Here is a 16,264-nt window from a genome sequence, read left to right on the forward strand (position 1 = left end):
TTTCTCTCTCTCTCTCTCTCTCTCTCTCTCTCTCTCTCTCTCTCTCTCTCTCTCTCTCTCTCTCTCTCTCTCTCTCTCTCTCTCTCTCTCTCTCTCTCTCTCTCTCTCTCTCTCTCTCTCTCTCTCTCTCTCTGTATGTGGGGGTGTGCGTGTGTGTGTGAGAGTGTGTGTTCCCTGTCTCACCCACATTGCATCTGTCCCTTCAAACAGATACACCTGCAGAAAATTGCACGACTCTGTCATCTGAAGGTAAAAAACCATCATCTTATTGTATGAGGCTTCCCTATAGGGTGGCAGTAACTGAAAGGTGTTTCGAATACCTGAGCCGACAAGGTAAAAAAAATCTGTCAATGTGCCCTTGAGAGCACTTAACCCTAATTTGCTCAAGGTGTGCCATACTACAATGGCTGACCCTGTAAAACAACACATTTCACTGCACCTATCTGGTGTATGTGAAAATAAAACATATCTTATTTTTATTTTTTTATAGCCTTTGTCAAACAGGCATAGCACTTCTAAATACAGTACTACAGTATGACTACCAATGTAGCATGGGAACTACTCTGTATTACCATGTTTTTATTTTTTTTACGGGGGGAGAAAACGGAAAAACAGCTTCTATCTCCAGGCTATCAGACTGTTAAATAGTTACCACTAGCCGGCTACCACCCGGGACTCTACCCTGCACCTTAGAGACTGCTGCCCTGTGTACATAGTCATTGAACACTGGTCACTTAATTATGTTTACATACTGTTCTATTCATATACTGTCCATACTGTCTATGTACGCCATTATATGTATTTATATTCCGACTCTAACGTTGCTTGTTCTGATATTTCAAAATGTATTTCTTAATTTTTAGGGGGATTTGTCTGTATTTTTTTGAATTGTTAGGTAATACTGTTATTTTGGAGCTAGAAACGTAAGTATTTCGCTGCACCTGCGATAACTTCTGCAAAATATGTTTATGCGACCAATAACATTTGATTTGTTAACACTATCGCTCAGAGTCTGGTCGCCAGGCTAATTACGCTGTACCTGGCAATGTCCTGGAGTAAATATTACATTAATTCAAAATAACTGTCCCAAACCATTTCACAAAGAGAAGCTGCCTTTTATTTCAGTGAGCAGTGGGCAGGCAGAGGTGGGTTTCCTCCCAGCGTTTGGGCCATGCTACCTAAACCTGTACGGCAGTCCCAGGGAGTTCACTGGCCTCCTAGACCCATACGAGGAACTCAACTTTGGCAAGGTAAGACCAGCCCTGTGGTTGAGTACAAGTGATTCAGCTCTGGCAGGAGGTTTTGTTATTATTTTTTCTTATTGTAAATATTTGCATATCTAACATGCACAACTCTCTCACAGGAAAATGTAATTATTAAGATTCAGAATGGAAATTGTTGTAGACAATTGTAAATCAGCTCTTGTAGTCAAGAAAACTATTAAGCATTCACCTAGGGTTTATTCTTTAGTGGCCAGCATTGAACTCTCCTAGACACAAATACATTTGAGCTTAAAAGGCAAGGGACATCTGGTTTAGATCAGTATTCTCTTTTCTGCTGAGTTTCTTGGCATGCTTATCTATTCTATAAAACATACATTAAGGTATCCAAGTGATATACACCTCAATGTATAACACATGTGGGATTGCCACGTTTCATACTTCCCTTCCTCAAATCCAGATTGTCCGGTTCTAGTTCAACTTCGATAAAAGCTTTAAAGCACACAGTACAATTGTCATTAAGCTTAATTTTTCCTTCACAAAATGCATTTTTTTAGTGTCTCAAGTAATTTCCTGTGTTGATAGGAACATTCTGTGTAGCAACAGGATTACAGTATCACTGTGTTTCATCTCTGTCTGTCTCTGTCTGTCTGTCTACCAGGGTGAAGGGGTGGCATACAGGGGCAGAGTCCTCATTGAGCTCTCCACTCAGCTGGAGGGCAAAGTTGACAGGAAGCTGGACAACATCTCCAGTGACGACATCCTGGTGGCCCAGGTACACAGAGAGGGCAGGATCCTGTCATAGCTGGGATATTGTTGCTTCATGTATTAATAAAGGTCTGAAACAGGGTTGGTGTCAGATCCAATTGAAGGCAGTCAATTCAGGAAGTAAATTGAAATTCCAGTTTAATCATTTAAAAAAGGGCATCTATTTTCGATGACTTCTCAATAAACTGAAAGGTAGAAGCTATTTACTTCAAAATTAATTCAAATTACTTCCGGAATTGACTGCCTTCAATTCGAATTGACCCCAACCCTGGTACGAAACTTGCGAAACGTAGAGAAGAACTGATGAGAAATGGATACAGAGAAAGCTAGAAGGGAAAATGTTCCCCTCCATCCAGATTTCTTGTGTGTAGACCAGTGTTTCCAAATCCAATTTTGTTTTAGTCCAGCAATAACACACCTGTAATGAATGTACAATGGAATTAAGCACCCCTGACCTCTTGTCTGTTATTTCAGAAGTACCAGCGGAGGAGGAAGTTCTCGCTGTGTGCTGTGTTCCACAGCTCCTGCATGCTCCAGGAGCCCGGTGAGCCAATCCAGTTCGAGGTCAGCATCGGTAACTACGGCAACAAGCTGGACTCCACCTGCATGCCGCTGGCGTCCACAACCCAGTACAGCTGTGCTGTGTTTGACGGTGAGAAAACCAAGACTGTAAACCAGTGTTCTTCAATCCTGATGGTTACCCTCCTGGTGTGCTAGCTATTGTTCCAGCCCAGTGCCAACACACCTGACTAATCATCAAGCCCCTGATTAGACCTGATATCTGCATGTTTACAAGATAAAGCTTTTTTAGCACCCATGCTTTGAGAGCATCTGTCAATTCTAAAGGCACAAAGCAGACGAACTATGCACAGTGATGCATATCAAAACAGGAAAACATAGAGTACCAGTCAAAAGTTTGGACACACCTACTCATTCCAGGGTTTTCTTTATTTTTACTATTTTCTACATTGTAGAATAATAGTGAAGACATCAAAACTATGAAATAACACATATGGAATCATGTAGTAACCAGAAAAGTGTTAAACACATCAAAATATATTTTATATTTGAAATTCTTCAAAGTAGCCACCCTTTGCCTTGATGACAGCTTTGTACACTCTTGGCATTCTCTCAACCAGCTTCATGAGGTAGTCACCTGGAATGCATTTCAATTAACAGGTGTGCCTTGTTAAAAGTTAATTTGTGGAATTTATTTCCTTCTTAATGCGTTTGAGCCAATGAGTTGTGTTGTGACAAGGTAGGGGTGGTATACAGAAGATAGCCCTATTTGGTAAAAGACCAAGTCCATATTATGGCAAGAACAGCTCAAATTAGCAAAGAGAAACGACAGTCCATCATTACTTGAAGATATGAAGGTCAGTCAATCCGGAAAAATTCAAGAACTTTGAAAGTTTCTTAAAGTGCAGTCGCAAAAAACATCAAGTGCTATGATGAAACTGGCTCTCATGAGGACCGCCACAGGAAAGGAAGGCCCAGAGTTATCTCTGCTGCAGAGGATAAGTTCATTAGAGTTAACTGCACCTCAGATTGCACCCCAAATAAATGCTTCACAGAGTTCGAGTAACATAGACATCTCAATATCAACTGTTCAGAGGAGACTGCGTGAATCAGGCCTTCATGGTCGAATTGCTGCAAAGAAACGACTACCAAACGACACAAATAAGAAGAAAAGACTTGCTTGGGCCAAGAAACACAAGCAATGGACATTAGAACGGTGGAAATCTGTCCTTTGGTCTGATGAGATTTGAGATTTTTGGTTCCAACCGCTGTGTCTTTGTGAGATGCAGAGTAGGTGAACGGATGATCTCCGCATGTGTGGTTCCCTCCGTGAAGCATGGAGGAGGAGGTGTTATGGTGTGGGGGTGCTTTGCTGGTGACACTGTCTGTGATTTATTTAGAATTCAAGGCACACTTAACCAGCATGGCTACCACATCATTCTGCAGCGATACGCCATCCCATCTGGTTTGCGCTTAGTGGGACTATCATTTGTTTTTCAAAAGGACAATGATCCAAAACACACCTCCAGGCTGTGTAAGGGCTATTTGACCAAGGAGAGGGATGGAGTGCTGCATCAGACCTGGCCTCCACAATCACCCAACCTCAACCCAATTGAGATGGTATCAAATCAAATCAAATTTTATTGGCCACATGCGCAGAATACAACAGGTGCAGACATTACAGTGAAATGTTTACTTACAGCCCTTAACCAACAGTGCATTTATTTTTAATAAAAAAGTAGAATAAAACAACAAAAAAGTGTTGAGAAAAAAAGAGCAGAAGTAAAATAAAATAACAGTAGGGAGGCTATATATATAGGGGGGTACCGGTGCAGAGTCAATGTGCGGGGGCACCGGCTAGTTGAGGTAGTTGAAGTAATATGTACATGTGGGTAGTTAGTGACTATGCATAAATAATTAACAGAGTAGCAGCAGCGTAAAAAGATTGGGGGGGGTAGCCATGATTAGCTGTTCAGGAGTCTTATGGCTTGGGGGTAGAAGCTGTTGAGAAGTCTTTTGGACCTAGACTTGGCACTCCGGTACCGCTTGCCGTGCGGTAGCAGAGAGAACAGTCTATGACTAGGGTGGCTGGAGTCTTTGACAATTTTGAGGGCCTTCCTCTGACACCGCCTGGTATAGAGGTCCTGGATGGCAGGAAGCTTGGCCCCAGTGATGTACTGGGCCGTACGCACTGCCCTCTGTAGTGCCTTGCGGTCGGAGGTCAAGCAGTTGCCATACCAGGCGGTGATGCAACCAGTCAGGATGCTCTCAATGGTGCAGCTGTATAATTTTTTGAGGATCTAAGGACCCATGCCAAATCTTTTCAGTCTCCTGAGGGGGAATAGGCTTTGTCGTGCCCTCTTCACGACTGTCTTGGTGTGTTTGGACCATGATAGTTCGTTGGTGATGTGGACACCAAGGAACTTGAAGCTCTCAACCTGTTCCACTACAGCCCCGTCGATGAGAATGGGGGTGTGCTCAGTCCTCTTTTTTTTCCTGTAGTCCACAATCACCTCCTTTTGTCTTGGTCACGTTGAGGGAGAGGTTGTTATCCTGGCACCACACGGCCAGGTCTCTGACCTCCTCCCTATAGGCTGTCTCATCGTTGTCGGTGATCAGGCCTACCACTGTTGTGTCGTCGGCAAACTTAATGATGGTGTTGGAGTCGTGCCTGGCCATGCAGTCATGGGTGAACAGGGAGTACAGGAGGGGACTGAGCACGCACCCCTGAGGGGCCCCCGTGTTGAGGATCAGTGTGGCAGATGTGTTGTTACCTACCCTTACCACCTGGGGGCGGCCCATCAGGAAGTCCAGGATCCAGTTCCAGAGGGAGGTGTTTAGTCCCAGGATCCTTAGCTTAGTGATGAGCTTTGAGGGCACTATGGTGTTGAATGCTGAGCTGTAGTCAATGAATAGCATTCTCACGTAGGTGTTCCTCTTGTCCAGGTGGGAAAGGGCAGTGTGGAGTGCAATAGAGATTGCATCATCTGTGGATCTGTTGGGGCGGTATGCAAATTGGAGTGGGTCTAGGGTTTCTGGGATAATGGTGTCGATGTGAGCCATGACCAGCCTTTCAAAGCACTTCATGGCTACAGACGTCAGTGCTACGGGTCGGTAGTCATTTGAAACATGTTGGTATTACAGACTCAGTCAGGGACATGTTAAAAATGTCAGTGAAGACACTTGCCAGTTGGTCAGCACATGCTCAGAGTACACGTCCTGGTAATCCGTCTGGCCCTGCGGCCTTGTGAATGTTGACCTGCTTAAAAGTCTTACTCACATCGGCTACAGACAGCATGATCACATAGTCATCCGGAACAGCTGGTGCTCTCATGCATGCTTCAGTGTTGCTTGCCTCGAAGCGAGCATAGAAGTGGTTTAGCTCGTCTGGAAGTCTTGTGTCACTGGGCAGCTTGCGGCTGTGCTTCCCTTTGTAGTCTGTAATAGTTTTCAAGCCCTGCCACATCTGACGAGCGTCAGAGCCGGTGTAGTACGATTCAATCTTAGTCCTGTATTGACTATTTGCCTGTTTGATGGTTCGTCGGAGGGCATAGCGGGATTTCTTATAAGCGTCCGGATTAGAGTCCCGCTTCTTGAAAGCGGCAGCTCTACCCTTTAGCTCAGTGCGGATGTTTCCTGTAATCCATGGCTTCTGGTTGGGGTATGTACGTACGGTCACTGTGGGGACGACATCATCGATGCACTTATTGATGAAGCCAGTGACTGATGTGGTGTACTCCTCAATGCTATCTGAAGAATCCCGGAACATGTTCCAGTCTGTGCTAGCAAAACAGTCCTGTAGCTTAGCATCTGCGTCATCTGACCACTTTTTTATTAACCGAGTCACTGGTGCTTCCTGCTTTAGTTTTTGCTTATAAGCAGGAATCAGGAGGATAGAGTTATGGTCAGATTTGCCAAATTGAGGGCGAGGGAGAGCTTTGTATGCGTCTCTGTGTGTGGAGAAAAGGTGGTCTAGAGTATTTTTTTCCTCTGGTTGCACATTTAACATGCTGGTAGAAATTAGGTAGAACGGATTTAAGTTTCCCTGCATTAAAATCCCCGGCCACTAGGAGCGCTGCCTCTGGATGAGCGTTTTCCTGTTGACTTATGGCCTTATACAGCTCATTCAGTGCAATCTTAATGCCAGCATTGGTTTGTGGTGGTAAATAGACAGCTATGAAAAATATAGATGAAAACTCTCTTGGTAAATAGTGTGGTCTACAGCTTATCATAAGATACTCTACCTCAGGCGAGCAAAACCTTGAGACTTCCTTAGTATTTGATTTTGTGAACCAGCTGTTGTTTACAAATATACACAGACCGCCACCCCTTGTCTTACCGGAGTCAGCCGTTCTATCCTGCCGATGTAGCGTATAGCCCGCTAGCTGTATTTTGTCCATGTCGTCGTTCAGCCACGACTCGGTGAAACATAAGATATTACAGTTTTTAATGTCCCGTTGGTAGGATAACCGTAATCTTAGGTCATCCAATTTATTCTCAAATGATTGAAGATTGGCTAATAGGATTGATGGGAGCGGCAGTTTACTCGCTCGCCGTCGGTTCCTTACAAGGCACCCCGACCTACGTCCACGATATCTCTGTCTCTTCCTCATGCGAATGACGGGGATTTGGGCCTTGTCGGGTGTCTGTAGGATATCCTTTGCGGCCGCCTCGTTGAAGAAAAAATATTCGTCCAATACGAGGTGAGTAATCGCTGTCCTGATATCCAGAAGCTCGTTTTGGTTATAAGAGACGATGGCAGAAACATTATGTACAAAATTAATTACAAATAACGCGGAAAAACACACATAATAGGTACAATTGGTTAGAGGGCTGTAAAACGGCAGCCATCTTCTCCGGCGCCATTATGATGTTTGGGATGAGTTCGACTGCAGAGTGAAGGAAAAGCAGCCAACAAGTGCTCAGCATATGTGGGAACTTATTCAGGACTGTTGGAGAAGCATTCCCCATGAAGCTGGTTGAGAGAATGCCAAGAGTGTGCAAAGATGTCATCAAGGCAAAGGGTGGCTACTTTGAAGAATCTCAAATATAAAATATGTTTTGATTTGTTTAACACTTGTTTGGTTACTACATGATTACATATGTGTTATTTCATAGTTTTGATGTCTTCACTATTATTCTACTATGTAGAAAATAGTAAAAATAAAGAAAAACCCTGGAATGAGTTGGTGTGTCCAAACTTCTGACTGGTATTGTACATGCCTATCAAAACTGCAATGCTGTTCCCAATGCAGTAAAGACATCCATACACAGCAGGACTGAATTGTCAAGTTGTACAGTTGAAGTCGGAAGTTTACATACACTTAGGTTGGAGTCATTAAAACTCGTTTTTCAACCACTCCACAAATGTCTTGTTAACAAACTATAGTTTTGGCAAGTCGGTTAGGACAACTACTTTGTGCATGACACAAGTAATTTTTCCAACAATTGTTTACAGACAGATTATTTCACTTATAATTCACTGTATCACAATTCCAGTGGGTCAGAAGTTTACATACAGTAAGTTGACTAAGTGCCTTTAAACAGCTTGGAAAATTCCAGAAAATTATGTCATGGCTTTAGAAGCTTCATATAGGCTAATTGACATCATTTGAGTCAATTGGAGGTGTACCTTCAAACTCAGTGCCTCTTTGCTTGACATCATGGGAAAATCAAAAGAAATCAGCCAAGACCTCAGAAAAAAAATGGTAGACCTCCACAAGTCTGGTTCATCCTTGGTAGCAATTTCCTAAAGCCTGAAGGTACCACGTTCATCTGTACATATAATAGTATGCAAGTATAAACACCATGGGACCACGCAGCCATCATACCGCTCAGGAAGGAGACGCGTTCTGTCTCCTAGAGATGAACGTACTTTGGTGCGAAAAGTGCAAATCAATCCCAGAACAACAGCAAAGGACCTTGTGAAGATGCGAGAGGAAACAGGTACCAAAGTGTCTATATTCACAGTAAAACTAGTCCTATATCGACATAACCTGAAAGGCCGCTCAGCAAGGAAGAAGCCACTGCTCCAAAAGCGCCATAAAAAAAACTGAATACAGTTTGCAACTGCACATGGGGACAAATATCGTACTTTTTGGAGAAATGTCCTCTGGTCTGATGAAACAGAAATATAACTGTTTGGCCATAATGACCATCGTTATGTTTGGAGGAAAAAGGGGGAACGCTTGCAAGCAGAAGAACACCATCCCAACCGTGAAGCACGGGGGTGGCAGCATCATGCTGTGGGGGTGCTTTGCTGCAGGAGGGACTGGTGCACTTCACAAAATAGATGGCATCTTGAGGAAGGAAAATTATGTGGATATATTGAAGCAACATCTCAAGACATCTGTCAGGAAGTTAAAGCTTGTTCACAAATGGGTCTTCCAAATGGACAATGACCCCAAGCATACTTCCAAAGTTGTGGCAAAATGGCTTAAGGACAACAAAGTCAAGGTATTGGAGTAGCCATCACGAAGCCCTGACCTCAATCCTATAGAAAATATGTGGGCAGAACTGAAAAAGCGTGTGCGAGCAAGGAGGCCTACAAACTTGATTCAGTTACACCAGCTCTGTCATGAGGAATGGGCCAAAATTCACCCAACGTATTGTGGGAAGCTTGTGGAAGGCTACCCAAAATGTTTGACCCAAGTTAAACAATTTAAAGGCAATGCTACCAAATACTAATTGAGTGTATGTTAACTTCTGACCCACTGGGAATGTGATGAAATAAATAAAAGCTGAAAGAAATCATTCTCTCTACTATTATTCTGACATTTCACATTCTTAAAATAAAGTGGTGACCCTAACTGACCTAAGACAGGGAATTTTTACTAGGATTGTGAAAAACTGAGTTTAGATGTATTTGGCTAAGGTGTATGTAAACTTCCGACTTCAACTGGATATACCACTCTGCAGCTTGAACTGGAGATGACTTAGTTCTGGTTCTCCTGTAGGTAACCACTACTATTACCTGCCCTGGGCTGACACCAAACCTGTTGTCATCCTCACGTCCTTCTGGGAAGACATCAGCCACAGATTGGATTCAGTCAACATCATCCTCTGCATCGCAGATAGACTGGTGAGAAACACTTTCAACAAATTGATCAACCTATCAATCAATCAACAAATCATAGGACAATTCTCAGTTGTTGCAACTTTGTTATTTTGGTCTGGTGTCATTTCTTCCAGGAATCCAACCTTACGTCTTTGAGAACAGCCATCCTTGCCAAAGCCTCAGAGGCACGCTTGGCTGAGATCTGGCTCAAACTCATAAACCACATTATTGAGGACCTGAGCAGGTAAGACATTCATTGATCCTATCTCAGCTTATGATAGTTTCTTGCTAGGTTCTGTTTGCTTCCTTCTAACTTATCTTAGCTTCACACTAGCATCAGATCGCTTCATGATATGTTCTGATAGCTTAATGCTAGTTGTGATAATTTTATGCTAGGTTCTGGTAGCTTTGTGCATGGTTATGATAGATTCACCCTAGCTTCTCATAACGTCACACTAGCATCTGATAGCTTCATGCTAGGTTCTGATAGCTTCACCCTAGTTTCACATTTGTTAGTTCATGCTACGTTGTAATAGCTTCATGTGAGGTTGTGATAGTTTCATGCTAGGTTCTGATAGCTTCGTGCTAGGTTCTGATAGCTTCATGCTAGGTTCTTATAGTGTCATATAGGTTCTTATAGCTTCAAAGCTTCTGATAGCTTTCAGGTTCCAGAGCTTGAGGGCAGGCCCAACCTGACGGCGCTGGACGTCCAGATTAAGAAGCTGCGTGACTCGGCAGTGGCCAGCATCAGAGAGATGGCCAAACGCATGAAGGAGGAGGCCACCGATGTTATGGCCACTATGACAGACATCGAGGACTGGCTGGAGAGACTGAAACAGCTTGCAGAGGAGGTCAGGAGCAACAAGACATTGACATTCTCACTACATTCAGGGTTCAATAGCACATTGATTATTGGAATGTACTTAAATGTAAGGGTGTGCTCTTATTTTGAGGGTGCCATGACTTGTTATGGGAGTGCCAAGCCCACTCAATTTGAACCCTGAGCACACGTACCAGAATTGTCTCTCTCTCTCTACTACTGTCAGCGGAAAACTCTCTCTCTCTTGCTCTTTCTCATTCTTCCTCTCTCATACCTGTCTTTCGCTCTCCCCTCAGCCCCAGAACAGTATGCCTGACGTGGTGATCTGGATGCTGCGTGGAGAGAGGAGGGTGGCGTATGCCCGCCTCCCAGCCAATCAGATCCTCTACTCCACCTACAGTGAGCAGGCCTGTGGGAAATACTGTGGCAGGACCCAGACCATCTTCATGCAGGTACTAGGATGGAGAACAGACTAGTAGTAGTAAGTAGTAAGTAGCAGTAGCAGTAGCAGTAGCAGTAGTAGCAGTAGTAGTAGTAGTAGTAGTAGTAGTAGCAGTAGTAGTAGCAGTAGTAGTAGCAGTAGAAGAAGAATACTACAGCAGGACCAATACTGATCATGCTACTACTATTATCACTAGTATTAGTGATAGTAGTAGTGGTATAATTAAGCATGGCCACGGCTAAGGGCTGTATCCAAGCACCCCGTGTTGCGTCGTGCTAAAGAACAGCCCTTAGTTGTGGTATATTGACCATATAGCATACCCCCTCAGGCCTTATTGCTTAAGTATAGTACAGGGGTCGGCAACAGGTGTCCCGCGGGCCAAAACCAGCCCGCAAGTGATTTTTTTTGCCCCCCCTCAACGTTTTTAATGAAAAAAATATATATATAAAATAATTACGCATTTTAGTTTTTTGCAACAAAAAAAAGAATGTAAAATCACCAGGAATTCAGCAAAAATTTTGTTTAATTTAGGTATTCTGTACCCAAGTATTCCCATGAATAAAAAAAGAAACGTGATCATGTCTCAATGTAATCAAGGTATGAAATAATTATTTTCAAATACAATCTCTTTTTGGAATTAGTTGTGGTCAATTTCCCGACCATCCAATCCGACAAAAATCGTCCCGCTGCTGAATCTAATTGCCTACCTCTGGTATAGTAGTATGATAATAGTACGGGAATACTGCAGCAGGACCAAGACAGTCTTCATGCAGTTACTGAGGTGTACAGAGAGTTAAAACTGATGCCACAGACATTGTTAGTGGATATTGAAGCGAAACTGGTTGAAATGACATCATTATAATCAGAAACTGATTTTCCTCAGTTTTGTCTGCTGGGTAGAGGCTCATAATCAGTTTTGTGTCCAATGACAATGTCTGGCAGGGGGCGAAGAGAGGAAGAGTCCAGGGAGCGTATCTGTTTGAACGCAGGTGCATTGGTTTAAACCTCAGATATAGCATAAACATTCAGAGATAACATGCAGTTTGCTACTTGTCGTTTTCATAGGTGATGTACAGTAGGGTTGGATGGTATACCATATATACTGTATACCAGTGTATTTCGGTATGATGTTCAATACCGTCAATATCGTTGAAACATTAGCCGGTTAGCTAAAGGTAGCTAACGCAGATTAGTGCTAGATATGGAAATCTGGATACCGCTCAACCCTAATGTATAGTATTTCGTTTTGTTGTATGTTCGTTTCGGCCAGTACCCCATGGACAAAAACAAAGGCGTGAAGATCCCTGTCCAGCTCCGTGTCAACATGTGGCTGGGGCTCTCTGCCCACGTGAAGAAGTTCAACAGCTTCTCAGAGGGAACCTTCAGCGTGTTCGCAGAAATGGTGTTATTATTATAATTATTCACAATGCCTTGTTTTCCAGTCCTAAAGCTGGTATTTTACTTGGTCTTTACTATGCTGACAAATCTCTTTTCTCTCACCCCCTCGTTCTCCCTCTCCCCCCTCAGTATGAGAACCAGGCCCAGGTTTTTGGGAAGTGGGGCACCACAGGGTTGGTGTGCCGGCATAAGTTCTCTGACGTGACGGGGAAGGTGAAGCTGAAACAGGAGCGCTTCATGCCCCCCAGGGCGTGGGAGTGGGAAGGCGAGTGGTTCGTCGACCCCGAGAAATGGTGAGCGTGTTGGCTGTTAGCATGCTTAAACACACACAAGCATAAATGTATGCTGCGCACACACACACACTCATACTCACTCATACTTATACTCACATCCACACACACACACACACACTCACTCAGACTCACTCACACACACAAATAGTCATACACACATACACACACACAGAAGTTTGTGGACCCTGATAGATGGTGAGCGGGAGATCTCTAGCCCTATAAATAATTGAATTTGAGTAGAAACTTCCTGTTGTAATTGTTTGTTTTCAGTAGTTTACATTTCAGTTGGACTACCCACCCACACAAATCTAGCTTGGTCTGGCATTGTCTGTGGTTGTGGTTGGGGAATCTTTCTCTTTCCGTCTCTATACTGTAGATGTGCAGGGAGTCATAGTACTGTGAGTACTCAGTACACAGTTCCACTTCCACCTCATCCACTCCACCTAAATCCTCATTGTTTGGCTCTGAGTCAGAAGTGCACAACACCAGCCCCCTCATAGAAACACTTCCCCAGACACAGTTACCTCATTTATTTGGTTGATTTGACCTTTTTCAAGACATTTATTCAGTGGTTCAGTAATCCTACCTTCTTTCCACTAGAGGTTAACATTCCTGGTCTAAGCTCTAGCTGCCAGTACTCGATAGGTTATTGGGATCAAGCCCGCTATTTGTGATGTGTGTTTGGTTTTACTATCCTTGTGGAGACCAGAAGTCCTCACAGGGATCGTAAAACCAGGAACATTTTGACAAGTGGGGACATTTCGCTGGTCCCCACAAGGAAAATTGTTATTTTAGGCTTAGGGGTTAGGTTTAGGGTTAGGGTTACAATTAGGGTTAGGGTTAGGATTAGAGTTAGGGGTTAGGTTTATGAGTTAGGGTTAGGGTTTGTGGTGAGGGTTAGGGTTAGGGTGAGGTTAAGGGTTAGGGTTAGGGGTTAAGGAAAAAATGATTTTGAATGGGAATCAATTATTTGGTCCCCACAAGGATAGTAAAACAAACGTGTGTCTGTGTGATTCAGCCTGCTAACAGAGGCAGACGCGGGGCACACAGAGTTCACAGACGAGGTCTTCCAGAGCGAGACACGTTTTATTGGTGGGGAGTGGAAGCCTGCTGCCGAGCCCTTCACAGACGTGGTGAGACAGAGCAACACAGACACACACACACACACACACACTATTGCTAGAGACAACCCTGTCGCCTGTACTCAGACCCCTCTATCTACAAGGGGGAATAAATATGTAACATTGAGAAGTTAACCTGAGACCCGTCAGTGTCACATTAATTCTCACTTCACGACGAGATTGTATGTTCTCTATTTCTTACAAAAAGAGGGCAACGAAACTGAAGCCATTTAGTCTGTTTCCTATGCAATTTGATCTCCTAGACTACGTAGGGACATGTGCTCTTCCCTGGATTCATTATATGCACATATCACTCACTGTCAGCCACATAGAAGTCATGTTTGTCTAGTGTATGTTTCCCTTGTCAAGAGAGCTGCATATAGCCTGGGTACCATTCCACTTTTTGCCTCTACTTGTCATGCCAAGAATTGTAGATACAAATAAATACAAGTTGTTTCTTAATAACAGTATTTATAGTTGTTCTTAAAATTCTAGTTTTTTATTGCGCACGCGCCATTTTCCTTAACGTTGTCATGGAATTGGAAAACACTAATGGTATTTCTAACAACCAATCAGCTGCATATTGAACGTTGAGACTGCCAAATGTCCAGACTGTTTGGCATATGACACGGAGTACAAGGAGTGAAAACAGGTCTGGATTTCAGGATAAGCTAGGTAGCCTTGATGTTTTCAAACAGTGATGCTTATTGTTTTGATGTTGGGGAGTTTACACAGCCAGCTACCTTTTACCACAATGGTGCTTGTTTCAATGAATCCCCCAAAATACACAGGCTTAGTTAAATACTTGCTAGCAGACTAGAAACCAATGTGAATCAATCCCTCCCCAAACAGAATACCCAGAGGGGAAAATAGAGTGCTACTTCACTACTTTTATAAACAGTGTCTCTGTATTGTTTTGATGTTGTATGTGGTATCACATGTTGTTATACAGCCATTGTGTAATGTTGGAAGTGACTGACTGTGACTGTTCTGTGTAGAATGGGCAGAAGAGCCAGAGTCCAGGGGAGATAGAGTGTCCTGCTGGCTGGAAGTGGGAGGATGACTGGAGCTTCGACAGTAACAGGGCTGTGGATGAGAAAGGTAAAGAAGCACTGGAATTATTCCCCTTCATATCCATAACCCAGATGCTAACACTCAGTTTGATTTTATAGTGTACTGTTGTATACTTGTTTCAATCAAACAATCAATCTTGTTTAAGGATTGTATTATTATGTGTAGAACAATATGGCACTGTATTGTATACAATCTCATTGATACACCTCTTCTGTACTGTATTTGGACTCATATTTTGACTTTACCTATTATAACCAATGTGATACTACAGTATAAAGCTGAATGTCCTCTGAATCTGTATACCGTTTGTTACTGTGTGTGTTGTGTACCAGGTTGGGAGTATGGCATCACCATTCCCCCTGATGACAAGCCCAAGTCCTGGGGAGCAGCGGAGAAGATGTACCACATCCACCGCAGGAAGAGACTCTTACGACCACGCAGGAAAATAGCAGACACTAAAGCAGCACCTGAGGTGAGAGGAGGAGGAAGAGGAGAAGGGGAGGGAGGAGGAGAAGGAAGAAGAAGAGGAGGAGGAGAAGTGGAGGGAGGAGGAGGAGGAAGGGGAGGAGGAGAAGGAAGAGGAGGAGGAGGGGAGGAGGAGGGGAGGAGAAGGAAGAGGCGGAGAAGGGGAAGGGGGAAGGGGGAAGAGGAGGAGAAGGGGAAGGAGGAAGAGGAGGAGGAGGGGAAGGAAGAGGTTATAGAAGAAGAGAGGAGGAAAATGTTTAGTGAGTGGAAGTGTGTGTGTGTGTGTGTATGTATGTGTGTCAATTTCAGGTGCTAAAGTTCTAGTTCTTACACACTGTCCACTGCCTCTCCGTTGATTCCACAGAGGCAGGATCCCGGCGAAGGCTGGGAATACTCGTCCTTGATTGGCTGGAAGTTCCACAGGAAGGAGCGTTCGTCTGACACATTCCGCCGTCGCCGCTGGAGACGGAAGATGGCTCCGTCAGACGGTATGGGAGCGTCAGCCATCTTCAGACTGGAGGGGGCGCTGGTTAGTAACCTCTTCTGAGTTCAAAAACAATTGACCACACAGGAAGGCTAGACTTAAACTAGACTCTCATACCACACAAAGTACATCGAAAGTGCTTCATTTTACAAATGTTGATTGTTCACGCGCAGAAGATTGACTATCAGTCATCAATTTTATAATCTCCCAGCTGTGTGACTAGGTTGTGGAGATAAATAATGTACTACTTTAGCTACAAAGGCTTTGGGAAACACAGTCCATGTTAATAAAATGGGATTTGGCCAAGTGCCTTATAATGTGTTATCTTGATTATAATATCCTCTCATTATTCTCCTCCATCTGCCCCTTCCTGCCCAGTGATCCTGGTTGGCACAGCACTCAAAAGGCACAGATTAAACAGGAGTTGACTCATGCCCTATTTATTTATCCACAGTGTTGTGCTATTTGTGCTGCTGTACCATCATGGGCCCTATCCAGAAACAAACCTTAACCCCTAGTCCACTTCTGGAGATTCAAGAGGATTGGATAGATTTAAGCAATATCGTTATAGCTCCAGCGGGCCCTCTATAGGGGTCCAATAAT

At 43.7% G+C, this 16,264-nt stretch overlaps 1 protein-coding gene across 1 annotated transcript in view; it reads left to right on the plus strand.

The window, feature by feature from the left end:
- Positions 1–16,264, plus strand: part of LOC121568663 (myoferlin-like) — an 89,386-nt gene that overhangs the window by 44,654 nt on the left and 28,468 nt on the right. The window contains exons 17-29 of the mRNA XM_041879068.2: positions 1,126–1,250; positions 1,882–1,995; positions 2,463–2,640; positions 9,464–9,588; positions 9,699–9,808; positions 10,223–10,415; positions 10,681–10,836; positions 12,097–12,228; positions 12,354–12,517; positions 13,536–13,650; positions 14,637–14,739; positions 15,045–15,184; positions 15,542–15,706. Of these exons, the coding sequence (XP_041735002.2) occupies positions 1,126–1,250; positions 1,882–1,995; positions 2,463–2,640; positions 9,464–9,588; positions 9,699–9,808; positions 10,223–10,415; positions 10,681–10,836; positions 12,097–12,228; positions 12,354–12,517; positions 13,536–13,650; positions 14,637–14,739; positions 15,045–15,184; positions 15,542–15,706 (1,820 nt within the window). The remainder of the gene's footprint in view (positions 1–1,125; positions 1,251–1,881; positions 1,996–2,462; positions 2,641–9,463; positions 9,589–9,698; positions 9,809–10,222; positions 10,416–10,680; positions 10,837–12,096; positions 12,229–12,353; positions 12,518–13,535; positions 13,651–14,636; positions 14,740–15,044; positions 15,185–15,541; positions 15,707–16,264) is intronic.

The sequence above is a fragment of the Coregonus clupeaformis genome, chromosome 7 (assembly GCF_020615455.1).
Source record: "Coregonus clupeaformis isolate EN_2021a chromosome 7, ASM2061545v1, whole genome shotgun sequence".
In the NCBI taxonomy this organism is placed as follows: Eukaryota; Metazoa; Chordata; class Actinopteri; order Salmoniformes; family Salmonidae; genus Coregonus; species Coregonus clupeaformis.